Genomic DNA, 25,267 nt, shown 5'->3' on the forward strand with positions numbered 1-25,267 from the left:
CAAAGACCTGGTAACCCAAGGAGCTGCTTGGCCTTCCTGCCCAGTCCCATCCCACAAGAGCTGTGGGCCTCTGCTTTCTTTAGGGGCCCCTTGTGTGGAAGTGTCTTTTGTCTCTTCGGCGTCAAGAATACCAGTCACGTGCTTGTTGGTTAGGTGAGCTGGCGCCTTGTCTCCTGCGGTGGGGTGGCTGTTGTTCCCTAGGCAGAGCAGGGTAGGGTCAAAGTCCCTGACTGGCGAGGGTGGGGGTGGGAATTTTCAGACTAATCCCTTTCCCTTAAGGGTTCAGTTCAGTTCAGTTCAGTCGCTCAGTCGTGTCTTAAGGGTTGGGTTCATCCAAAGCAAAATTATCAGGGAGCATCCCACACAAGTGTTCAGAGCGGGTTGGGCTGTGGCTGCCTAGTTTGCTGCAGAGCTCTTCCCCATTCCAGTCCTCACCCCCACCCCCCAACTCCCGCCCCAGGCTCAATACACTTATGCAGAACGGATGTTCACCGGTTGAGACCTCCACTCTAGACTTGGGCTCTCCCTGTTTATTTTGGACTAGAGGCCTCTTCAGAAGTCCTTGGCAGGAAATACGGGTTAAGAGTATCAAAAACTCCTTGCACTGCCTCGTTCTGAACCTGTTCCCTCACAAATAAAAAAGGGAATAACGATATTTCACCATATGGATTATTGTGAAGAGTGAGGTAACTCGTGTTAGGTTCAGGGGAGGGCACGGAGGCCCTAAGCAGAATCTCACAACGCTGCCTGGAAACGCCAGCTCCATTCTGAGTCCCAGTTTCCCTACCCTGCAAGGGAGTCACAGCCCCTCCCAAACATCACCCACCCAAGAACACCTCTCCCTCCCTCAAACCCCGCTTCCCCACCTCTATCCCACCCTTCTCCTCCCAGTTCACTCCCTTCCCCCTCCTTCCCCTACGCCCGTGGCTTTTAGGCTTTTCAAGACCTGGGTCTTTAATTCAGTTTAGGACATCCCCGCCTGAAGGACCCCTGCAGACCGTGATTTACCGCAGCCAGTCCGCCGTTCCTGCTTTGAGGAGAGCGAGCCGAGCTTTCGAGGAAGTGGGTGAGAATCAAGGCCCGCCGGACCTCGCCCAGCCGCGTCTCCACCTTGCCCGTCCCGTTGGCCTCCGCCTGCCTTCAGGCGATCTCGCCGGCCAGCCCCGCCGGTTCTGTGACGTCACGGGCCCCAGGGTCCTCGGCGCCTGCGCCCGCTCCTATAAAGGTCGACGCCTCGCCGCCCCGCTGCGCTGTAGTGGCCTTGTTCTCCGCTGTTCAGTGTTGCTGTTTGACGACGTTGCCCTGCTCACTTCAGCCTCCGGCCCGCCATCTCCTTGAGACCTAACACCGTAAGTGGACGCCGACGGGGCTGGAAGGGGCGGGTTGCGAGCTGGTGGTCATACCGTTAGGGCTTTGGCCAGCTGAAGGCGGGAGGCACCTGGGCCTGGCCTCACCTCAGGCCTGGTGGAACAGTTGTCGACCCCTATTCTCCGGGAGGTGCCAGCGGGCCCAGTTCTCCCATCCCTTGGTTCGACTCGAGGAGGCGGCCTCTAGTCGCGCGTCTTCACCGCGCCCCCGTGAGTGCCCGGCGGGCGGGAGGGAGAAGGTGCGAGTCGAGCCTGGGATTGGGCCTCCTCTCCACGGGGCGACCATCAGCCGCTGCGGTGTTCGGCTGCAGGCCCAGTCTAGGGCCGGGGGCCTCCCTTGTCCGTAAGCCTGCCGGCCCCAGGACCCAGGGCGAGGGTGGCGGTGGGGCTTTTAATGGAGTTCCAGGGGCTGTCGTGAGTGTGGGCGTGTGTCCATGTTTATTGTTTTGGTGTCCGGAGCGAGCGTGGCAGTGGTAGTCCGGGAACGCTGGATTCTTGGTTCACATCCTTTCTCGCCCGTTTATCTGGCGTCACTAGTCACCAGTCCTACCTAACTGCTGGGACCGAATCTTGACCAGAGAGCCGCCTGCTCCTTCCGAATATTTCTGTTTTACCACAGCTAGGGATTGCTGAAACGGTTGTTGTAATAGCAGATGCCATCGTCATAGTGGTGTGGTTTTTTAGGTGCGTTAACTCCAGGTGCCTGGCTTTTTTTTGAAGGGATATTCATTCCCTGCTTTGGTTCACTTTTTCATGGAGACTTCAGGCTTAGATTTGGGGTCATGAATTTTTTTCATCAGAGCCTTATTATAGTAGAAGGTTTCTGTGTTATAGAGCAATGCAGGTTTAATTCTACCCCCTAAAAGGTGTTAGAATTCCGAGTCACTTAAAACAGGTTTTTTCCTCTTTTTCCTCTATAAAACCCACCTCATAGAGGGTGATTTAATTTACAAATACCGGAGCATAAGGAATTGAAGGAATAGTCTTGAAAGCATTTCAAACAAAATTTCATCCATTATTAAATTTTGCTCTGAATTCCAGATGTTTAACCCTAAAAAAATTTGAGTATCAAGTTTAGTGTTAAAAAGGGCATCGAATTACAGATTAAGCGATTGCTTCCTTGCTGTTGAGTAAGATCTCAACTCCTTTAAAAGTAACCTAATACACGAATTTGACTGTGAGTAAGCAGATCTTGCTGTTTATCTAAAGTTATTTGAAATATGCTTAAACGTAATTTTATCAGCTGTTTTGCCGGACTTGGGGTTGTCTAATAATTTTCGCTCCAGTACATGGAAAGTAAAAAAAACAACAACAAAGAATGTTTCATAATTAGAAATTGAACTTACATTAAAATACTTCTTTGGGGGATACCTTTTGTTAGCACCTTGTTACAGAGAAGGTCCTCTGCTCTGGGTCTTTACCCATGGAACTTGACAACTGCATTATTGGCAGGTACTGAGCAACATGGAGAAAACAGACGTATTTGTGAAATGAAAAATGAAATCTGATTCTCTCCAACCATGGATGAGGGAGAGCTGGGTATTTCAATGGCTGGTTTTAAGATAACTTTACCTTTTTGCTTCCTTGTGCTAATTTGTCTCTTTGGGAAATGGGGATACTTATCTGGGGAAAGCAGAATGAATATTTTAAGTGTTTTAATGGGTTTTAAGTCTTGGGACCTTAACAAAGGTTCAGTCGGTGTTTTCAGTGTCAAATTCTATGTTTTTAAGTTGTAATGATGTCACAGGATTGAAAAATTTATACTTGAAATTGAAAGAGGTCTTGAATTTTTAGGGTCAGGTATTGCTGCCATTACCCTCTTCCCTGAACCACTCACCCAAAAATCTGAAGATGGTAAGAAATTGCTGGCTTAGAAGCTTAGAACGTTTCAATTTTAAAGAGGTTTTTTTAAAAAAATTTTTTTGCCACAATTCAGCTCTTTTGAATTGTTTAATTTTATGTAAGAGGTGTCCTTTTCCTAATGACTCATAACGTTGAGTTAATAAATTTTTTTTGGAGCAAATAATAGGTTATTACTCTGAGGATTTTGGAAGATCTCAAACTGGGGATACCTGGACAGTCAGTAATGAAAGATAAAAAGAAAATTTAAGTTATTATGTTTAAGTCATTAGGACAACATCTGCTTATTAAATATTATATTCACTTGTATATGGTCTTGCATTGATCCAAACATAAGTATATCCTGATCTACTCTTTCGATCTGAACTCATTTTTCACTGATAAGTCTTACTGCTGGGAAAATTACTATCTTATTTGGTAGCTTTGGGAGGGATTGGGGGCAGGAGGAGAAGGGGACGACAGAGGATGAGATGGCTGGATGGCATCACTGACTCGATGGACTTGAGTCTGAGTGAACTCCGGGAGTTGGTGATGGACAGGGAGGCCTGGCGTGCTGCGATTCATGGGGTCGCAAAGAGTCCGACACGACTGAGCGACTGATCTGATCTGATCTCAGGTGTGCAGGTGGTTAATAGTGGCAGTTAACTATTCAAATAGGGTAGTCAGTGAGAGCAGAAAGGCAGAGTCAGTAAGTCCATTTTAGATGTATTTTGCATCAGAATTATAAATTATTTATTCTAAATCTTAAACCAGTGAGAGCAGGTGTTAAAAGCTTCTGTACCTAGGAGTTATACTTAGAAAAAAGGTTTCTACCTTTGTGTGCTAGCCTGTGAATAATCAGAGTGTTTATAGTGTTATATACTATAGGTCCTTAGGATTTTATGGTTAATGAGTTGGAAGGGCTCTAACAGGCTACAGTTGATGAAATGCCATATAGAAGTATTATCTCTTAAATTTCTTTTTTTTTTTCTTTAGCCATGGACTTTATTGTTTGAATATTTGCAATTATTATTCTATACACAAATGTTAATTTCTTAAAAAACTCTGTATTCCATATTGCTAGGTCACTTCACTCTTCATTTTATGTCACATTCCATCAAGAACTATTTACCCAAATCACCATCTGCCTGATTGTGTGTTGTTGTTCAGTTGCTAAGTTGTGTACGACTCTGCGATGCCAGACACTAGTCCGCCAGGCTCATCTGTCCATGAGATTTTCCAGGCAAGAATACTGGAGTGGGTTGCCATTTCCTTCTCCATTAAATTTCAAATTCAGTATAATACCTTTTTTTAGATGCCTTCAATTAAGTTGCAGAGTTCTGATGGAGAGATATTCGAAGTTGATGTTGAAATTGCAAAACAATCTGTGACCATCAAGACTATGTTGGAAGGTAAGTTTATTAGAAAACCTGGGTCGGGGAAAAGGGGAAGAAATACGTAGTTTGATATAACCTGTAAACATAGTCTGGAAGTAACATTCTGTCAAAATTGCTCAAGGGTATGAAGAGGTAACGTTTTTTCTTTCTAAACTACATCTATCTGATAGAGGTCATTTTTTCAGCATTTTCTGAGTTAGTTTTTTCTCTTATTAAGTAGATAATATCGTAGGCTATTAATAATGCCTAATGGACATGATTTCCAAGACTCAGATAATGGCTCATTTCTCTTCCAAGGAAATTTGCATTCACATTTCTAATGGCAAAAACTAAAGCCTTTGTAAAAAGATACCTTATATATGGTAGTTAAATAGAACACCTTGTTTCAACAGAGGGAGTAAGCTGAGTAGATTGTAAACCAAGTTAAAAAAAACCAAGGTGTTTTTTTTAAACCAAGTTTTCCCTTTTATTTTGTCATTCCTTTGAAACTGCAGAGCATGAACACTACATAAAGAAGGCAAGAAAACAAATCCTGAAGCGTTTTAAAACTTTTACTATTAACATGGATCTCTTACTAATATCAGTGGGTTGGTAGACATCAATAATATATGGAGATACACAAATCAGTTTCTAGAACTGGTGGAGAAAAATACTTAGAGTGGCAAAAATGTTCTTTAGTACAGTTGTCCCCATATCTGCAAGGGATTGGTTTCAGGACCCTCTGTGAATACCAAAATTTATGGATACTCAACGGTCACATGATATAATTAATGCATTAGTCCAAGCGGTGCTATGGAAACATCTTGGCTGCTGTTATTCTTTAGGCTTGTGGAGAGAGTATAGTGTGTAGTCCTAGTGAGGTGATACTTCAAACTAGTAAAGATGTTTTGGCAGAGCATTCTGAGGTAAACTGAGACAGGATGTGTTTAAAATTTGAGGGTTTTTTGCTGGGATTGTGATTGTGATTCTGTACTTGATAGAGCTGAGTAACAAGTTTGAGGGGAATGGAAAGGAAATGACTTTGAGCTTGAACATGTTGTGTAAGAGATTCGCTCAAAAGATCTTTGTAATAACCTACTGGTCAATTGACTGTTGGCTCTTGGTCCCTGAGTTATAGATCACTGGAGATCGACTTACTTTGTATGGGGTGTGTGTGTGTGTGTGTGTGTGTGTAAGTAAATGAGATTGGCAAGTGGCTATATTGAGGCAGGGTAGGGTGTTAGGAGTGGAAAAGTCAGAAATGGAGAACCTGTAGTAGGATTTGTGAAAGCCAAGGGAAAAGGGAGGATTATCAGATTGAAGACTGATCAGTTAGGATTTCAGAGATAATTTAGACTTCTAACAAGTCAGATACTAGGTGTGGTAGAGATGGAAGCTGAGAGGCAGAAGGTTTGTCTTGTGTTTTTTTAAAAGAAAATAAAATAACATACTTTCAGATTTTTCAGTTTTTTAGTTTGGTAATTGACAACAATTATGTGGCACTTAACTATGTGGTTAACCAGTCCTGTACACTGGTTAACTTATATGGATTACTTCAGTTAAGTTGTAAATCCCTTGATACATCCCACAATCACTGTTCACCAAGTACGTGTTGAATGAAGAACTGTGGTATGGTCACATAGGAGTGTGAAAGCTAACCAAGTATTCCTAAAGGCAGATGAGTAAGGCTTTATCTAGAAGATGTAGAAATTGATACCAGAATTACTGCCTAAATACTTGGCTTTGGCAATGAAAGTGTTCTTTACTTCATCTTAGTTGGTGCCTGGCACCCTAATCGGTCCTTTGCTGCTTCAAAGAAGCATTTGCCAGGTAGAACGAACATAGGACTTCTTGGGTTTTCCATGTCAACTTTGATCACTGAAGCAAGTGAATAGTAGACAGCAACAGTTCATTTCTTCCCATAGCCTTTGGGCTTTGGAGGTGAATGGCTTCATCTAAAGTACCAGTGGTTTATGTAGAAATCTAGTCTCTTGAGGACTGGAGTGAATTGAAATGAAATCTAATCACTGTAAAATCAGAAGTGAAAGTGTTGTGTGTACACATGAATTGACTGATTTCTTCAGGTCCAGAGTGTGGTATCAGGATACAAGTGTTTTTCAGACATTCTTGAAACTAAATAGCTTAAAGGAATGACTGTTGGTACTTGAGCCTTCTGTTAGCAAAAAAACATTGCAAATGCTTGGTTTAAATGCTAGAGAAGTGGATCATTGACAACTATAAGGCCCTTATTTCTAACATGAATTAAGGCTTCCAAATAACATTTGTATCTTCTGAACAAGCTGGTCTTCTGCATTTCCTGTAATATGTTCACTCCCAAAACCACATGTATATTACATAGTAGAACTTCTTTCTCTCGCCTCTGATTTAAAAATATTTCATACTAGTTCAAGAAAAGGGTAAGTGGTTTGATCCAAATTGAAATATTGTCATTTTGTAGTTTTACTCTCAGAGATGGGATCAGGGAAAGGCATTGGTGGAGAGCAGAGGGGAGATGAGTGAATGCACGCATACAGGAAAATAGGATGCTTTTTGAATCTACTCTCATCTTTACCACTTGATTGGAGAAAGCTCATTGAGCTCCATGTTGTCAGGTGCATCATTTCAGTTCTCATCTATACTTACTGAGAGCTTCTGGCATTTGATCAGTCCCTTCTAGATTTGGCATTCAGGATACTTACTACTTTCCTCACTCACATCCTATCTCCCCATTTTTAAAGCCTTCAGCCTCCAGGATTTGCTTAATCATTGTACCTCTTAACTATATCAATACTCGTTCATTCCTTGGTTACCTCAGCTAGTCTTATAGTGTTAAGAATGATTTACGCATCAATTCCCACCTACAGTTCTGATTTCGTTGGATATTTGTAGCTAATTCTTCACTGCCTAGGATAGCTGTAAATTAGGGACTCAGAAGTTTGAGCCCTGTCAGCATAACTGATGCTGTGAAACAACCAGTATAGCGATGCAGTAACTTTTGACTTAATCTTGGCACCGTTACACGTTTCTTTGGCAACTCTGGAAGACAGACCCATTTGGTTTGAAAAACATTCTTTCTTAGAATCTGAGTAACATACAGATTTTAAGTTTTTCTTTGGAGCTCAGCATCCACTTTGGTAATCTGAAAGTTATGATGACATCTGGAAGCCTGTGTCCCCAACGTGCCATATGATGTTTAGTTGATACATTCAGAGAAATTTTTCGTCCAAAGAAATACCAAACAACTATTCTACCAAGAAACTGAGACACTGCTGTTCTTTGGAATAAAGTTTCATACTAAAATAATTCTGATATAAGATGCCACAAAAGAATGCTTTAAAGCTTGGGAATAGGAATAACATAATTTGGGAAAATCATTCACTTCCTGAGTCATTCCAGAAAAACCCTATCTTTTTAAAATTCTTGCCTTACAGAAACCATGAAAGACTTTTTTGTTAGAGAAACCTGTATATTACTTTAATATTGAATCATACCAGTAAGTGTGGAGCTGCCTGCATTGTTTTTGTCAGTGGCTGCATAATCTGTTGTGTGTGTGTGTGTACATATTTGGGCTTCAAATTTTAACATACCATTCTGAGAAGTAAAACAATAATTCACATTGTTTTATTTTCCTAAATGATCTCCATCTAGAGAGTTTGGTATCAAGAGTAAGGGTAGGAGTCTGGCTTTTATTTTTTCCCAAGTGGTTGCCAGTTATCCCACTTATTAAATCACTTTTCCTAATTAAGAACTCTACTTATATAATATTCCTGTATTTGTTAACTCACACGTTTTAATATAGTTTTGGGTGAACTTGTTTTAATAAGTAAAATACTTTTTTGAGTCTTTCAGATAAACTTGTCTTGCAAATTATTTGTTTGAAGCAGCCTGATTGTTATAATGGAGTTAGATAATAATGGCAACTCCCCGCTTGTTTTCTTAGATTTGGGAATGGATGATGAAGGAGATGATGATCCAGTCCCCTTGCCAAATGTTAATGCAGCAATATTGAAAAAGGTAAGGGAGCAAACTATACATGTGAATACATATGTATCCTTTTTTTAATTAGCAATATCTTGGTGATCTTTTTATAGAGATACATAGTGTTCTTAAAAAAAAGCTATCGTAAGATTATGACTAAGGTATTTGTTTTGTTAACCAACCCTGTGAATATTTAAGATGTCTTTTTCATTAGCAGATTTGAATTATTGATATATGATAGTATAAGGTTAGCAAAAAGGAAAATATTTTTGATTGCTTGTCTACTGAGTAGGTGTGCCTCAAAAGGAGTTTGAGAACATGATACGTGCTTTTTTTTTGGTTTGTTTTTTTCTCAGTTGATCACCTTATCCTATGCATAAACATCCATCTACATATTAGTGTTTCAGGGAGTGTGGCTTCTTAATAGAGCCTGCTGTGTAATTGAATGCTCTTCTGAAGAAACGGCATCCAGTTTCTACACTAGGGGGAAAACTGGCTAGGCTTAGAGATGGGAATAGTTGGTTCCAATTGGTCCCTTCTTAAGGAGTTTTCAGAGTCATTAACCATACACAGTTGGATTTTATGTGTTCTCTTGAGCTTGGCATGAGATGCAGCTATACTGCATATTTTTCCATATTCTCACTGTGATTGGCTGTTACCAGTCTTTTTAATGTCCCTAGTGTAGGTAAAAATTGTCTTAAAATCACTATTCTGTGTTCCGTGTATGAATTTGACTGTACTGGGTATCTTTTAAAAATGGGATCTTAGAATATTCTTTGTGTCTGGCTTATTTCACTTTGCATAATGTTTTCCAGGTTAATGTGTTTTATAGTCTAATAGACTTTATAGGAGTTCTTAATGAATTTTTTTGACCACATTGCTTTTTGTTCAGTCACAAAGTCGTGTCTACTCATTGCAACCTCTTGGAGCCTCCAGGCTCCTCTGTCCTACACTGTCTCTTGGAAAGAGTTCGTTGCTCAGTCATGTCCAACTCTTTACAACTTTGTGAACTGTAGCCTGCCAGGCTCTTCTGTCCATGGAATTTTCCAGGCAAGAATACTGAAATGGGTTGCCATTCCCTTCTCCAGAGACCTTCCCGACTCAGGAATTGAACCCAGATCTCCTGCACTGCAAACAGATTCTTTACTGAGCCATCTGGGAAGCCCACTATCTCCTGGAGTTTGCTCAAATTCATGAGTCAGTGATACTATCTAACCATCTCATCCTCTGCCGCCCCATCCTCCTTTTGCCTCTTTAATCTTTCCCAGCATCAGGGTCTTTTCCAGTGAGTCAGCTCTTCCACATCAAGTGGCCACAGTATTGGAGCTTCAGTTTCAGCATCAGTCCTTCTAATGAGTATTCAGGATTGATTTTCTTTAGCTAATGAATATTCAGGGTTGATTTCCTTTAGGATTGACTGGTTTGATCTTCTCTCAAGAGTCTTCTCCAGCATCACAATTCAAAAGCAGCAGTTTTGTTGGCAAAGTGATGTCTCTGATTTTTAATACGCTGTCTGGGTTTGTCATAGCTTTTCTTCCAAGGAGCAAGCATCTTTTAATTTCATGGCTGCAATGATTTTGGAGCCCAAGAAAATAAAATCTGTCACTGCTTCCACATTTTTCCCTTTTATTTGCCACGAAGTGATGGGACCAGATGCCATGATCTTAGTTTTTTGAGTATTGAGTTTCAAGCCGGTTTTTTCACTCTCCTCTTTCACCCTCACCGAGAGACTATCTGTCATTAGAGTGGTATCATGTGCATATCTGAGGTTCTTGATATTTCTCACAGCAATCTTTATTCCAGATTGTGATTCATCTAGCCTGACATTTCACATGATATACTTTGCATATAAGTTAAATAAGCAGGGTGGCAATATACAGCCTTGTTCTACTCCTTTTCCATTTTTGAACCAGTTGCTCCATATCTGGTTCTAACTGTTGCTTCTTGACCCGCATACAGGTTTCTCAAGAGACAGGTAAGGGGATCTGGTACTCCCATTGCTCTAAGAATTTTCCAGTTTGTTACAATCCACATACTCAAAGGCTTTAGTGTAGTTATTGAAGCAGCAGTAGATGTTTTTCTGGAATTCTCTTGCTTTCACCATAAGGCAGCGAATGTTGGCAGTTTGGTTCTTCTGCCTTTTCTAAATTCAACTTGTATTTCTGGAAGTTCTCAGTTCACATACTGCCGAAGCCTAGCCTGAAGGATTTTGAGCATAACCTTGCTAGCCTGTGAAATGAATGCAATTGTACAGTAGTTTGAACATTTCTTTGTCATTGCCTTTCTTTGGGATTGGAATGAAAATTGACCTTTTCTGGTCCTGTAGGCTTTGCTGAGTTTTATAGATTTGCTGGTTGAGTGCAGCACTTTAACAACATCATCTTTTAGAATTTGAAATAGCTCAGCTTGAATTCCATCACCCCCACTAGCTTTGTTCATAGTAATTGTTCCTAAGGCCCACTTGACTTTCAGACTCCAGGATGTCTAACTCTAACCACACCACCGTGGTTATCTGGATAATTAAGACCTTTTTTGTACAGTTCTTCTGTGTGTTCTTGCCACCTTTTCTTAATCTCTTCTGCTTCTGTTAGGTCCTTACTGGTTTGCTGTTATATAAGATCTTCCATCCTCTAGGGTTGTGATTGTCAAGCTTGGCTACTAACTTTATTCAAGCTGACATATAGCCAGTCCCTGTGTAGGAATGAACTTGCCCCAGCAGTGGAAGTACCTTGTTATAAAATGCCACATAAGAATAAACTTTTTATGTTGTAGGTCATTCAGTGGTGCACCCACCACAAGGATGATCCTCCTCCTCCTGAGGATGATGAGAACAAAGAAAAACGAACAGATGATATACCTGTTTGGGATCAAGAATTCCTGAAAGTTGACCAAGGGACACTCTTTGAACTTATATTGGTATGTTTTTAATGCATAGTATAGGATATTTTTGGCATAACCTTTAGCACTTTTCATTTGTTACATTCATTGATACTGAATTTTAACTTTAAACTTGTGCAGTGCTATATTTAAATCTACATATCAATAACCACGTTAAATGTAAATGGTCTGTGGGGAGGGAGAATGGAGAATTAAATGTTTAATGAGGACACAGTTTCAGTTTAGGAAAGTGAAAAATTCAGGAAATAGAAGATGGTGAGAGTTGCACAGCAGGGTAAATGTAGTTAGTGCCCTTGAACTGTGCAGTTAAATATGGTTAAAGTAGTATGTTTTATATTATGTGACTTTTTACCAGAATAAAAAGATGTAAATGGTCACCACAAGTAATTGGATAGAAAAATAAGACTTAGCTATTTTTACCAGAAAAACTCACTTTGAATATAAAGACACAATTAAGTTTATAAACGGTGGAAAAAATATGCTAACAGTAATAACCAAAAGAAAACTAGAGTGACTATATTAGATTTCAGGGTGAAGAATGAAAGGATTAAAGAGGTTCACTATATGATGATAAAGGATCTGTTCATTATTTAAGAGGACATAGGAATCCTAAATGTTTTTGTACTTTTAAGAGCAGAATTTCTAGAAAGTGAAACAAAACCAGTAGAAGGATAAGTATGTAAATCCACAATCACAATTGTAATCTCAGTTGAGATCTCAACATCTGTCTCTGGTGAAACAGACAGAATCCACAAGGATGTAGAAGACTAACGACAGCGGAATATGCTTTGAGGTATATACTTCCAAGATAGACCTGTTTTGGGCTTTAAGATTTAACAAAGTCTTTAATTTCCTAAAATTGACTAGCTTTTTAAGCTGAATTAGATGTTCATTGTTAGTCACTAACTTTGGATTTGATTTAAAGCATCAAGTATATAATAAAAATGACAATTACTTTACAGGCAGCAAACTACTTAGACATCAAAGGTTTGCTTGATGTTACCTGCAAGACTGTTGCTAATATGATCAAGGGCAAAACTCCTGAGGAGATTCGAAAGACATTCAATATCAAAAATGATTTTACTGAAGAAGAGGAAGCCCAGGTAGGTAGCTAACAGCTTGTTCTTAATCAAATGCTTTTAAAGAAACAAAAAACCCATAGCATGCTAGGAATAGAGGTGTTTATATCAAGGAGTCTTTACCTTACTTGAGGGAAAATAGGTCCCTTTGGTATGCTAAAAATATACTGGTCTCTTAATCTAAGCACTTAGATGATACTGATCTTTTATAAGCATAAGAACAATTAGTTCTTATAGTGCAGTTTGATGTTTGTTCCTTAGCAGTTACTAGTTTTGGACCTGGGACCTTACATATAAACCATCAGTATTTTACTTCAGAAGAGCAGGCCCTATGGATTGTATGCCAGGATAACTAGTGTACTGAGAAGAAATGAATAGATCAGAATGATTTTGTTGACACAGGTCATAACTAAAGCTGTAATTGCCAATTGTCTTTGCTTTTTTTGATAATTTCAGCAGGGCACAATAAAAAAACTCAGGAAGGAAAGAATGGCAACCTGAAAGTATACTCTTAACCTGTTTGTTTGTTTGTTTTTTAACTAGTTTTCAGTCTGTCTTTCTAACCTACCTCACAGGCTATTGATGAATCATTAGGTAGTGGTTTTAGTAAAGACTACTTAAGGTACTTCCTTATATGTGTCTCTTCTAGGTACGCAAAGAGAACCAGTGGTGTGAGGAGAAGTGAAATTTCGTGTCTAACGCTGTAACACTGTAAGGATTATTCCAAATACTAGTTGCACTGCTTTGTTTATAATTGTTAATATTAGAAAAAGAATCAACAAATGCAGCAGCAAGTCAATTGTATCAGCAGAATGTTGTCCTCATTGCATGTGTAGTTTCAGTACAGTTCCCAAACTTAAGGCCCAGTTTCTTCTAGTGTGATTGAAAGTTTCTTTTCTTTGCTCTGAATAAAATTGAACTGTGGGTTCCCTATAGAAAGTGGCATTTTGGGCTTTCCCTTTTTGTAAAGCAATTTCTGCCTAGTTTATTGTCCAGTTAATTTTAGTTCAGTGACTTTTAAAGTTGGCGTTGTAAATAAAGCAACTTGCAAAAAACCTTCTGAAATAGAATTTAACAACGTATTATGTTTATTCAACTGGAAACTGGATAAAGGCTACTTGAGGTAAATGGTTTGAGTGGGGTTATCAGAGTGTCTTTAATCTTCCTGGAGGAGTAAATACCCCTGGTATTCATTAGCCTGTATGTAGCAGGGCTTCCTTAATTGGGTCTGAGGGCTTATTTTTGCATTTTTAATCCTCTCAGCTTTGAAGGCTCAGTTACTACTCAGTTAGTGGTTTGGGAGGAGATATAATAATTAGTTTGCTAGCTTTTCAGTTAAAAAAGATAGCCTATATGGTGTGTCATCTTTTTATAATCAGTGATCCCATGTGGGGAAAACTATTCATACTACTTGCATGTAGAAAATAATTTAACCTTTAATGTTAAAATGTGTGGCATAACCCAGAAAGCATCCGTCATGAATGCAAGATACTTTCAATAAAGTTACCTAGTAGGTAGTAAATGGTTTGCTTTTTGTGTATTTAAATGTTTCTCTTTACTTAATATTGAAAGAGTTAAATTTGTGTGTGGTTGTTTAGTTGGAAAAGACTTGGAGGCAGTTCTTGTCCTAGTTCTCTGGAGGCTGCTTACATAACTAAGGTTCTGATAGACCTCTGCCTCTTCTAATTGTCATTGATACCATTCAGGGGAACCACTGGCTGTTTTTTACTGGTGTACGCCAAACTGCTCTGCTCTGGTTTCCAGCCTCTCACCTACGGTTGAATTAAGTTTTTCTTGGTAGTTTGAGATAGCTCACAAATTTTTAATTTTCTTTCTTCCTTGTGCTCCCTGTTTTTCTTACTTTAGAATTATCTGTATTCTGTTTTAATGTGTTCCCTTCGTGTAGCTCTTGTGGCTCAGATCATTACTAAACAGTAGTTTGCCTTTATTTCATCTGTTTGTCTCATATCTACTTCTACAATAGTGTGTGTGTGCTCAGTCATATCTGACTCTTTGTGACTCTACATAGCCTGCCAGGCTCCTCTGTCCATGGGATTCTCCAGGCAAGAATACTGCAGTGGGGTGCCATTTCCTTCTCCAGAGGAATAATTGACACACCAAAGACTATACCTGACCAAAAAGCCTAAAATATTTACTCTATGGCCCTTCACAGAAAAAGAATGCCAACCCTTTGATTACTTCTGGATTAAGCTATTTTTCCATTTGTGCTGGTTTTAGTGGGGAAGGTAGCAGCATTCAGTCTAGCTAGAGTATCTCATTTCTGTTTCCCAGAAGAGAAAGGTCTTTCTGAATATTTAAGATTGAGTGGACAGACAATATGATTGTTCCCTTCCTTTCTGTAGACCTTGACCACAGTCTTTAAATCATGATTAATAGAGATCTGACAGCTCATTTAAGAAAACAGGCAATTTATGGACATTATTAAGAGACCCTTCAAACTGGCTGCAGCACTTCCCTAACCTTTTCCCTCTTTCTGCTGTATACTCATTATTTCTTGAATGTGTCTACCAGTTTTCCAGCCTCTCATTTTTATCCAAAGAAAGTGAGGGGCCCTTTCCCACAGCATAACAACAAACCTGTCAACCTGTCTGCCTTCTCATTTCCGAGTTATTCTGAGCTAATACTGTAGTATGAAGTCAAGCTGTGAGGCTGGAGTCCTGCCTCTGCTTCTTAGGACCTATGTGGTTTTGGATAAGTTGAAAACAGTAGCTCCCTGCAGTGTAATGCTGTTGGTGAGTTGCTGGTTAAGGATATATGCCCTCTAAGAATTCTTAACCTTTTTTGAAGTGCTATTATTAGCTTGCCTTCATAAGTCCATCTTTAATATACAAAATAGATATTAGTTTTGATATTTTTCCAAAGATTCACAGAGGTATCCCTTATAAAAGTTAGAGATCCCAGAGTGGCATTATACTGTCATTTGTTTATTCTACAATTGTTCCAACATACCTGCTGCTGGAATTAATTAAGCAAAATCTATATTGTAACTTGTTGGACCGCATGATGTCATGCTAATTCTTGGTCTGGAACTAGCTGGAGAAGGATGGTGGCAGTGAGTCACTGGGCATGTGACTCAGGGCATATGAAGTTTTCTTGGTAGTTTGAGATAGCTCACAAATTTAATTTTCTCCTCCCCTTTTCTCTAACTCATGGGGGCCAGTAGGCATAGACTCATTCTTACCCCTTGGACAGAATTTGCCCTTTCCAGTTAACTCCATTCTGTACAATCCCATACTATTCTTCAACATCTCTTTGGACCTAGGCTGGGCTTTTATTAGTGGGACTGTCCCCATCTCTGTTGTACCTCTCCCTGCTGTACTCTCTGAGTATATTCAGTTACGGCTCCTCTGAGACCCCCCACTGCCCATTGTGGACAAGCAGACCAATATAGAGAGCCTGAGGTCCATGGTAATTTGAGGTCTGAAATAGGTGATTAGAATAGTTGGGATTGGGGGGTGACACAACCTAGGAACCTGTTCTGCTTTGGTGACTGGCTCTGTTTCAAGAACCCATGTGTGTGTGAGCGTGCTCAGTTTTGTCTGAGTCTTTGTGACCCCATAGACTGTAGCCCTCCAGGCTCCTCTGTCCAAAGGGTTCTCTAGGCATTTGCCGTGCCCTCAGGGGATCTTCGCAAGATAGGCATCAAATCCCCGTCTCCTGCATAGGCAGGCGGGTTCTTTACCACTTGCGCCGCCTGGGAAGCCCCTATGGTGAACTCTTAAAGCTCTCTAGAGACTTGAAACAGTTACAGTAAAACAGCTTTTCTAACCTGACAGAAAAGGCAGTTTAGCTTTTTTAATATAATGAATTAGTTTTTGGTTTCACATCTTACAGGCCTGGCAAGTCTGTGTTACCCTTGCCCACTCTTTGTGCAGTTTTTTCCCCCTAGAATTACATGCAGGGACTAATAGCCTTTCTTTTTTAGAACAGTGTAGAGAACCATTCTGGCCTTCTTTAGCCAGGCTTACTAAACACTGAATAAGGTTGGGCAGCATGGCTTCTGGGCTGTTCAAAGTGTAGTTACAGTTCTGAAGTTAAGCCACAGGGCTTCCTATAGAGGGGGAAATGTCGTCAATTTGGGAGGCTTGGGGAGATTCTGCTGGCTTGCTGGGCGGAGCCCTCACTGAGTGTTCTAAGCCCAAGAGGGCAGGGGAGCAGCTTTAGCAGGGGTTGGAACAAAGCTCTGTATTTCAAGCAAATCTGCCAGTTGTCTAGGAATCTGTAAGGGAAGTTCGGGTGTCTCAGAAATATCTCAGAAAATGACTAGGTTTTGGCTGGAAATGAGGTGGGACTGCTGTGGTATTTGAAATTGAATTTGAGGGTACACTCTGTCAAGTCACCCTGTGGCCTCACAGGAATGTGCTGGTATGATCTCTGAGGATTTGAGTTTCCTCTTTGAAGTCAGGGTTTTTTTTTCATTTTTATTTTTAAGGCTGGTTCAATTTTAAGAATGTTGCCAAAGCTCTCCTCTTTACTCTCACATACACAAAGAGTGCATTGTTATGTATCCTGTGTGCTCTTAAATAAGACACCAGATCAGATGCAGCAACCTGGTCTTGCATAAGCCTTGGTTAAAATGCAGTTTTTTGAAACAACTAGGCCAGTAGCCAGAGTGGATTTCTTTAAATGGGACAGATGTCAAGAGAATGGCTGGTCTCCTCTAGCACCCAGAAAAAAGCAAGTCTAGGATTACAACTTCCAGTGGCCTACTTCAATGATACTACCCTGGAAGATGACTTTATATTTTAAAACATAAAATCCAAAAAATTAACCGCATTAAGTGAAAATTGTAAAACATGATGGTGGCCCAGCCGCTGGCTATTGTGATACACTTCTTGGTCAACATTTGTATCTAATGGTTGACTGACCTTTTGAGCTGGCTCTGTAACTTCAGAGGTTTTGTATAAAATGAATACTTCAGGAAATACATCACGCATCTTGTCGGTCTTTGGGAGGAAAGGGTGCTTAAAATATCCATCTTTTGGATTTTACGAGAATACCAACTTACAAAAGATTGCTTTGTGTTCATGTTTTCCTTAGAATAGGATATGCACTTGTCTTTTCTTTGCCTTCAGAGGGAAATTAAGCCCAGTAATGTGTGCCTGTTTCTGGTTGGGTTGACTTAGGGGCTGTGGGTGGCAGTTTCCAATCCATCCCCATATAAGCAATGGATGCAGGTTGGCCTGTGCCTGCATCAGTGTGAGGTCAGAGGACTAGCGGGGTTAAGATCACAGCTTGGAATAGGGGCTGTACACCTAGCATGAGCTCTCTAGGTTGGAGCAGGCCCCAAGTCCCTTAAGGAGAGTGACCAGAGTAAATCCCTGGCTCAAGGTCTTGAACATGTGTAACATAATAGAGAAGAAACCCACAGTTTTGTGACTGTGGAAAAGAAACAAGTGGCATACTGTCAGTGAAACAGCTTATTGTTCAGAGGCAGGATTTGAAAAAGAAACCCAGTAAAAAGTATCTTTATTCTCATATCAAAGTTTTTCTGTGATATGCATTAACAATACAAAAATATCTTGAATATTACAATGGTCCTTTTTCTGTCAAGACGTCTTGCAGCACTACACTAGAACATACGATCTTTGGATTCTGAGAAGCCAGTGGCTAACGTAGGAACTAGGCTTTTGTTGAGGGGTGTGTGTGGGTACAAGGATAGCCCTTTCTCTTTGGATTCAGGCTACGTACAGTGAAGTGGAGGCAAAAAGAAAACAAAACTAAATTAAATTAAAACGTGTGTTTTTTAAGGCTCAGGGTTGAAGCTTGGCTCAGAAATGGGTTAAAGTAGGCTGTGGTGAAAACCCGATGTTCACCACTAGAGGTTTTCTGGGCTCCTGCTTTAGTTGTATGGTCTTCCTTCCTGCAGCCCCATAGGGAAACTGAAGCTGGCCTGCTTACATGCTGGAAAATAGGTACTGGCTGTCCTGAGGTTTGATTTGCCCTATCTTACAACTGTCTAAAGAGCTGGCTAGACTGATGTGGATAAGCTGGAATTGGATCGGACAAGGCTCTCAGAAGTGGGGAAGGATGCACACTGGTTTTGAGCCACAGCTGACTTGAACCAGTGACTAGGGCATTAGGTATCAGGGCTTCTTAGGTGGTTGAATTTCTCAGGAAACATTTCCAAGTAATTTGAACTATAGCCACAAACACTCACCACCCACACTTGCCTGTAAGGTAGTGTCAGGTTATTCCTGTTGCCGGGCTGATAGGCCTAAATCTAACCTATTCCATTCACTTATTGAAAGCTGCTAAAGAGAATGTGGGAAGAAGCTTCCCTTGGTTCAGCTTACAGATAGCAGATGGTTTTCTGTAAACAGGGCTTCTCCAGGCCCTTAAGAGAGAAGCACTGTCATCTTGAGCTTTGTGGTTGTGACCATGCTTACATGTTGTTTGGTAAACCAGCTGGTTCTTGGTCCATGAAGTATCTGGTACAGGGAAGGTGGGGCAGTGGTGGAGGGAAAGCAGCTGGGCTCAGTCCAGTCCACCTATGACCTATGGAGGAAAAGCAAGGGGGGCAGGGGCACCTGGCTGTCAAGACAGGGAGGGAGCCTGCCACAGGCATGGGGGATGCCCCTGATGAAATGACACAACACAGATCTGCTTCCCATCACTTGGAGCAGTTTAGATTGATGGCCCCAGGTTAGGCAGAAGTTGTGCAGACTCTGATATCTCCAGGGCCTGAGCTGTGAGAGGGAGCCAACAAGCCCCCTGGCCGGTTTCCACCTGCTTTGGGACTCTGTCGTATCCTCTCAGAGGGTGAGCCCCTGGAGGAAGCCATGTGTCTTGTGCATGCTAGGATGCCTGTCTCTGAGATTCCTGTTGCTGTACCTGTGTACTCTGCTGGTCGCTCTGAGGGGGCTGAGAGGCTGAGAGTGGCTGAGAGGCCTGGTGATGTAGGCGCCGATTCTGCAGGGCTAGCAAGCAGTTCTGTGGGGAGGTGGGGCAGCAGGAGGTACGAGGGCGAATCCTGGGGAGTTGGGGACCTGGGGCAGCCTAGAGCACTGTCATCGGAAGGAACGGGGCTGGGGCAGCGGCCTTCTCCGGGTAAGTACCGAATGCATTTCTTTTTCCTCCTAGGAATAGTGAAGAGAGTTATCTGTAAACAGAGGGTGAATTCATAGTCATACACCACAACCAAAAAATGCTGTCCTTGCACAGGCCTATCTCCCCATGACTTACATACATATGCCTATGCCTTAGGACTTAGCCTGACAACTGCTGGGCCTGGCCCAGACCGTGGACAGGTGCAGTTCCCAACAGAGCCACTAGATGGCACAGGGACCTTTTGTAGCTCCATGTGTGGGCTGCCTGCTATCTTCCAGGACAGCTGTCTCCTAGTCTAGGCTGCTGCAGCTCTGCTTCACATGTCTGTGAAGCTCAGATCTGATTAATGTGTGCTTGTGGCTTCTAGCCCTGAGCATTCCAAATACTTAGAGCTACGCTAGGAGCAGAGAAGGGGAAGAAAGGGAATTGTCTCACCCATTCCTACCATCTTATTTTCTGTTTGAGGACAAGGCTGCCTCCCATCATGTGTACATATGTACACACACTTACTCCCCCAAATTCCTCTTTGTTCTTGGACAGGGAACGTGGGGGTACCCTTCAGGGCTGAACAAGTATTCCCTAGAGTCAGTGAACTTACTGCCTGAGCCTAATATAGGCCAGGCCTGAGCCATTTGGTAGGTATATTTTCTTTTCCCATATACAAATATTGTATGCTGAAACACAGGTTTAATGCCATAGGATCTGAGTATGGGTGCCAGGGGTACCTGTGTTCACCTCTCCCTACCTCTGGTCTCAGTAGGTCACATGGCCATTGGGCATTTACCTTATTCAGGTTATTCTCTACTACAGTACTACTTTGTTGTTCTTAGATATGAGGCTCAGTGTGGTACAACAGGGATCCCAATTTGACGTGAGGGAGCTGGTGGTCCACAATGACGCTGAGGCCTGGGGACAGGGGCTTGAGCCACTTAAATGCTGTGTGTGAGATTTGTCTAATACGGACCTGCTCGGCCTGATTAGCACATCCATTACCAGGGACCCCTGGGCACCGGGCACCAGGCACCAGAGATGCCTTTTAAGCCTGCCTTTCCTTCCATCTAGGATATTCTCTCCTATTCCTTCCACTTAGACCCAAGTGATCTTCCTCACAAGCTGTGTTCATTCTCACTCTCAGGAGGCAATGGCTTCCCAATCTGTGGGTATGTTGGGGGGCTAGAGGCCAAAGGAGAACAGCAGGCCCAGCAGAATCTGTGCAGAGTCAGGGAAGCAGCTTGAAGCAAAGGGAGGGTGGTGGTGGGGACAAACCCACCTGCACGGACCACACCAATCCGTCTGCTGGTTGAGGCCAAAGCGAGCACGGCATTTCTTAGGCGAGCCAGGGTCTGCTCACAGCCATGCCAGAGGGGCAGAGCAGGGCAGAGGGCGGGCAGGCAGGCAGCAGGGCAGAGCAGGGCCCAGAAAGAAGAGGTAATATCAGTGTTAGCCAGTCACAGATACCCCACAGTCCCTACAGGCAAGGGCCTCTCCATGGCCTGTCCAGTCTTAGTGGGAGGCCAAGGGCCCAAAGCCAAGGTATCAGGAAAGGCTGGCACCCAGCTGGCAGTAGAGAGGCAGGGGAAGAATGGTGGGGGTGGGAGGGAGGAGACCCTATCAGGCTGGCTCCTCTCTGCCTGTGGGGCCCCTTGCAGCAAAGGGGCTGAGAGAAGGGCCTGAGGGGCCCATGGGGATCAAGCTTCTTCTGCCTTAGGCCTTCCCATCCCCTCCCCCAAGGCCCTGCCCATTTTGTCCATCTATTTTAGCCATCAGTTTTTCTTCATCTTTGCCAGTGCCCAGTCTTGCCTGACTCATTTCCCCTTGTGTTGTAGCTTAAAGCCTATGCTATACACGATTGAACACTGTCCAATCTTAGAGAAAAGACTGAGGACTCTGCTGAGCCCCAGTACTAGCCCCCTGTGTGGGGGCAGCACAACTAAGAAAGTCATTCATGGATATGGAGTGTGAATTACCAGAGTTGGGACAGGAATTCACCCACAGGAAGATTACCTGGAGCAGGGTGTGGCTTTCCTGGGTCCTCTATACAGTGCACTTGGCACCTCCATGAGAAAGAGGGGCTGGGGCGATAGAGAAACTACTAGGTACCAGCCAGCAGGCTTAGTGACTATAGGGCTCGGGCCTGGAGCGTGGCTCGCACTCCACCCAGACAGCCTGATGCTCACCTCCGCAGAACTAATCTGGATGCAGTGTTTGGGTTTAGTCTTGATTCAAACACTCAGTTCTCACTAGGTTCTCTGGCAGAGGGTGGCTGTTAGGAGGGCTTACAAAGGAGTGTATGTTTGTGGTGGGTCACAAACCATTGCTACAAGAATTGGCTTCGGGCTTCCCTAGTGGCTCAGTGATAAAGAATTCACTGGCAATGCAGGAGACACAGGTTCGGTCCCTGTCCTGGGATCCCACATGCTGCAGGGCCACTAAGCCTGTGTGCCACAACTGTTGAGCCTGTGCTCGCAAGCGGGGAGCTACAACTACTGAACCCTGCATGCCCTAGAGCCTGTGCCCCACAACCAGAGTAAGCCCTTAGGTGGAAATGAAGACCCAGCCCAGCCGAAAATAAAATTCTGCTGGTCTTCCCTGGGACTTAAAATAGTAAAGAGTCATGTCCAACTCTTTGTGTCCACTCATGGTGCCAGTCTCCTCTGTCCACAGGGTTCTCCAGGCAAGAATACTGGAGTGGGTTGCTGTTCCCTTCTCCAGGGGATCGTCCCGACCCAGGGTTCAAACCTGGGTCTCCTGCATGGAAGGCAGATTCTTGACCATCTGAACTCCCTGGGATTTAGTACAGCTCTTTCTTTGGTGGGGCTTTGATTTGTGAGATGCAGGCCTAGCTCTGAGGGAAGGCCTCACCTGAGTTGGATTCTTGGTGCTTTTCCCTCGACCGTCTCTTCTTCTTCCCCTGCAGGGAACAAAGTGGAAGATGCTCAGGACTCTGGATGGGAGTGGTTGGGACACCTGCAGCCTACTGCCTAGTCAGGCTGTCCCTGGGGTTCCCAGCCCACCGTCCCCTCTGACCTGACCTGGGGCTCTGGTGTTTTCTTGACACCAGTTTTTGCTAGGTAACCACAGGGAAATTAGGGGCTCCTCCTCCCTTCCCCACACTGGCCTCCATTTTGGAGGAGGAGGTGACTTCAGGCTCATTTTCTTCTTTGTGCTGACCTCATCAAATACTGCACAACGGCCCTGTGTGGAAGCACATCCTGGGGAGGGGATGGGATGCGAGCCTGCCTTCACGGGTGGCTGCCCTCATCTGAGCCTTCCTGAGCTAGCCATCAAAGGTCTTGAGCCTCTCCTCCACCCTGTCCCCTCCTCCTGTGTGCCTTCAGGACAGCAGGCCTGACTTCCTCTGGGGTATGGCACGCAGAAGGCTCCCCTACTGCGTGTGTTTGGCCACTCACATAGTTGTCCCGCGCCGACCAGCCTGGGTATAGCTGCATGTGCAGCTGCCTCTCCTTGCGGGCCAGCTCATAATACTTGGCCTGCTCTTCCCGGGACAGTGCGTGCCACTGCAGTGGGGAAGGGGGGCAGATGGAGGATGCATCAGAGAGTTGGCAGGCTGCTCAGGGTGAAGGTAGTCAGGGTAGTCACCCCTACCAGCCCACCTGCCCCCGTGGCCTCACCCGACGGCCCAGGATCTGGTTGATGGCTGCACTCTCCTTGAGTGTGCACTCCGCAATGACTTTGGCTCTCATCTCCTTCATGTATAGCATGAAGGCGTTGAGTGGCTTCTTGATGGTTGGCTTCTTGGCTTCCTTCTCTGCCTTGGAGTCTGCTTGTGCTTTCCTGAGGGACAGATGAACACTCTGGAGCCCTCACGGTGTGCACCTAATGCGCCCCTCTCCTGTGTCCTGTGCGTCTGTCTGTCTCTGTGTGTGGTTGGGTAGATATACTAGGGTTTTGTAAATGGTGGCTTATTTTAGCTGCCCCAAAGTAGGTGAGCAGAGCTCACTATTGTTCCTTATAGGAATTTTGTAGCTAAGTAAGAAAGCCCCTCCTCTCTGGGCTCAACCTAAATCCTTGTCCCCCATTCCGTCCACCCCACTCCTGCTTCTGAGGGTCAAAAAAACAGTGGTCAGTGGTAAATTGCCACAAGATGGCTTGACAGGGGATCTCCTGGCAGTCCCTGGAGGGAGGGCTTGGCCCTGGTGAGAGGAATGTGTGTCCTGGGGTCTGCTTATTTTCCCTGCCGCCACCCCCACCCCACCCCCCCACCCCTGCCAAGTGTTTGTTCCACTCACAGGCTGCGGTCATAGGGCTGCAGCTCCTGCTTCCCTGAAGAGGGCACGATGGCTGGGTGGGGGATGGCTGCGGGGTGACCAGGGACACCAGAACCTAGCATCAGGGGTGGATGGGTGAACCTAGAGGCAAAAGAAAAGTTAACACTGAGCCAGGCATGTACGGCCCAGATCTATGGACACACAGAGGCCCCTGCACAGCACACGAGGACAGGCGAACGGTCACCCAACCCCACTGGCTGCACAAGTACACAGAAATACAGACACCTGCTCCCAAAACTGCAGACACTGCGCGAATCTACATGTGCAGCAGATTCAGGCGCTTCCTGGAGTCCTGAATAACTTCTGAATCAGTTCCCTTCTCATCTCCTGCTCTCACCAGCTCAGCCTCAACCTGTAGCTGCCCTGTGGGCTTCCTTACTTTCCTCACTGACCCCTCCAGGTCTCCCTCCATATAACAGCACTTGACTGCTGTTTCCCCCACTGCTCATAGAATAAAACCCAGGCTTCTTCCTAGGGATTGCACACCCATTCCCCACCCCATTTCCCATCACTTCCTGCCCCTCAGCCATCTCCAGCTGGTTGCTGTTATCTTTGTCCCCCTCGCTCAAGAGCTGTCCTCACAAAGCTTGTCCTGACCCATCGGACATGGCTGGGTCTCCTTGGGGCTCCCCCTTCACCCAGATAGCTGCTCTATCTCTCCCTCCTCTGCTGGGCTGGCAGCTCCAGTAGGTCTAGAAGTGTCTGCTGACAAACCCGTTCCATACCCGGACAGGTCTGTCCCCAGGGAGGTGAGCTAAGCGAGAGGACACGCAGGGATACAGTCCCCACTTGAACAGTGTGGAGTCACTGAGCAGGTGGCCCCTGAGACGTGTAAGAGGTGCTGCCTGAGTTTGGACAGAGTTCCAGGAGTGTCCAAGAGAGGTGTCCTGACTTGCCCTTTTCGGGATGCACAAGAGGTGAGTGCACACACACCTGCACACGTGTGCCTGCACTCTCTGGCTGCTCTCTGGTGCTTTGCACAGTACAGCTTGGGCTTAAGCCTCCTACACTCCCACTGGCTTCATTCTCAGTCACAGGGCAGCTCGGGGCTGGAGAATGACAGACGGACGGATGGACAGACGACTAACAGAGGGCAAGCACTGGCCTGGGCATAGCCTCTTGTGGGCACTGAAGCCTGGGCAACAGGAAGCAGGAGCCTGGCTGCAGGGTGGGGGACTCACCTGGGGTAGGGGGCGCCAGGGGCTGCGGTGGGGGCAGGGAAGTGCTGTCTATATCCGCAGGAAGGGGACAGGGGGTAGAGAGGAGGGCTGGGCCTGTGGTTGGGAGAGATAGCTGTTAGCAGTCTGGCTACTGGACAACTGTTAGTCTGACTACTGGCCAGATGTGGGGAAGGACTTCCCCACTGTGCT

At 44.1% G+C, this 25,267-nt stretch overlaps 2 protein-coding genes across 7 annotated transcripts in view; one reads left to right on the forward strand and one right to left on the reverse strand.

Annotated features, from left to right (window-relative positions):
• Positions 1 to 1,191: 1,191 nt before the first annotated feature.
• SKP1 (S-phase kinase associated protein 1) lies at positions 1,192 to 13,607 on the forward strand. The gene is made up of 6 exons (XM_006042808.4): positions 1,192 to 1,349; positions 4,522 to 4,618; positions 8,523 to 8,596; positions 11,333 to 11,476; positions 12,421 to 12,561; positions 13,187 to 13,607. Exons 2-6 carry the CDS (start codon positions 4,522 to 4,524, stop codon positions 13,220 to 13,222), a joined length of 492 nt encoding a protein of 163 aa, XP_006042870.1. The 5' UTR covers positions 1,192 to 1,349; the 3' UTR covers positions 13,223 to 13,607.
• Positions 13,608 to 18,010: 4,403 nt separating this feature from the next.
• The window catches only part of TCF7 (transcription factor 7), a 32,034-nt gene continuing 24,777 nt past the window's right edge, over positions 18,011 to 25,267 (reverse strand). Inside the window, exons 6-13 of one of the 6 annotated variants that reach the window (XM_044947657.2) lie at positions 25,079 to 25,171; positions 23,859 to 23,978; positions 23,241 to 23,403; positions 23,019 to 23,126; positions 22,471 to 22,519; positions 20,879 to 20,951; positions 19,393 to 19,637; positions 18,011 to 19,056 (exon numbers count right to left, since the gene is read on the reverse strand). In XM_044947657.2, coding sequence (XP_044803592.2) covers positions 18,944 to 19,056; positions 19,393 to 19,637; positions 20,879 to 20,951; positions 22,471 to 22,519; positions 23,019 to 23,126; positions 23,241 to 23,403; positions 23,859 to 23,978; positions 25,079 to 25,171 — 964 coding nt within the window. In that variant the 3' untranslated portion in view covers positions 18,011 to 18,943. Of the gene's footprint in view, positions 19,661 to 20,878; positions 20,952 to 22,470; positions 22,520 to 23,018; positions 23,127 to 23,240; positions 23,404 to 23,858; positions 23,979 to 25,078; positions 25,172 to 25,267 lie in introns of all 6 variants that reach the window. The other 5 variants (XM_044947656.2, XM_044947658.2, XM_025292699.3 and 2 more) reach the window with 5 other exon arrangements.

The sequence above is a fragment of the Bubalus bubalis genome, chromosome 9, assembly GCF_019923935.1.
Source record: "Bubalus bubalis isolate 160015118507 breed Murrah chromosome 9, NDDB_SH_1, whole genome shotgun sequence".
Taxonomy (NCBI): domain Eukaryota; kingdom Metazoa; phylum Chordata; class Mammalia; order Artiodactyla; family Bovidae; genus Bubalus; species Bubalus bubalis.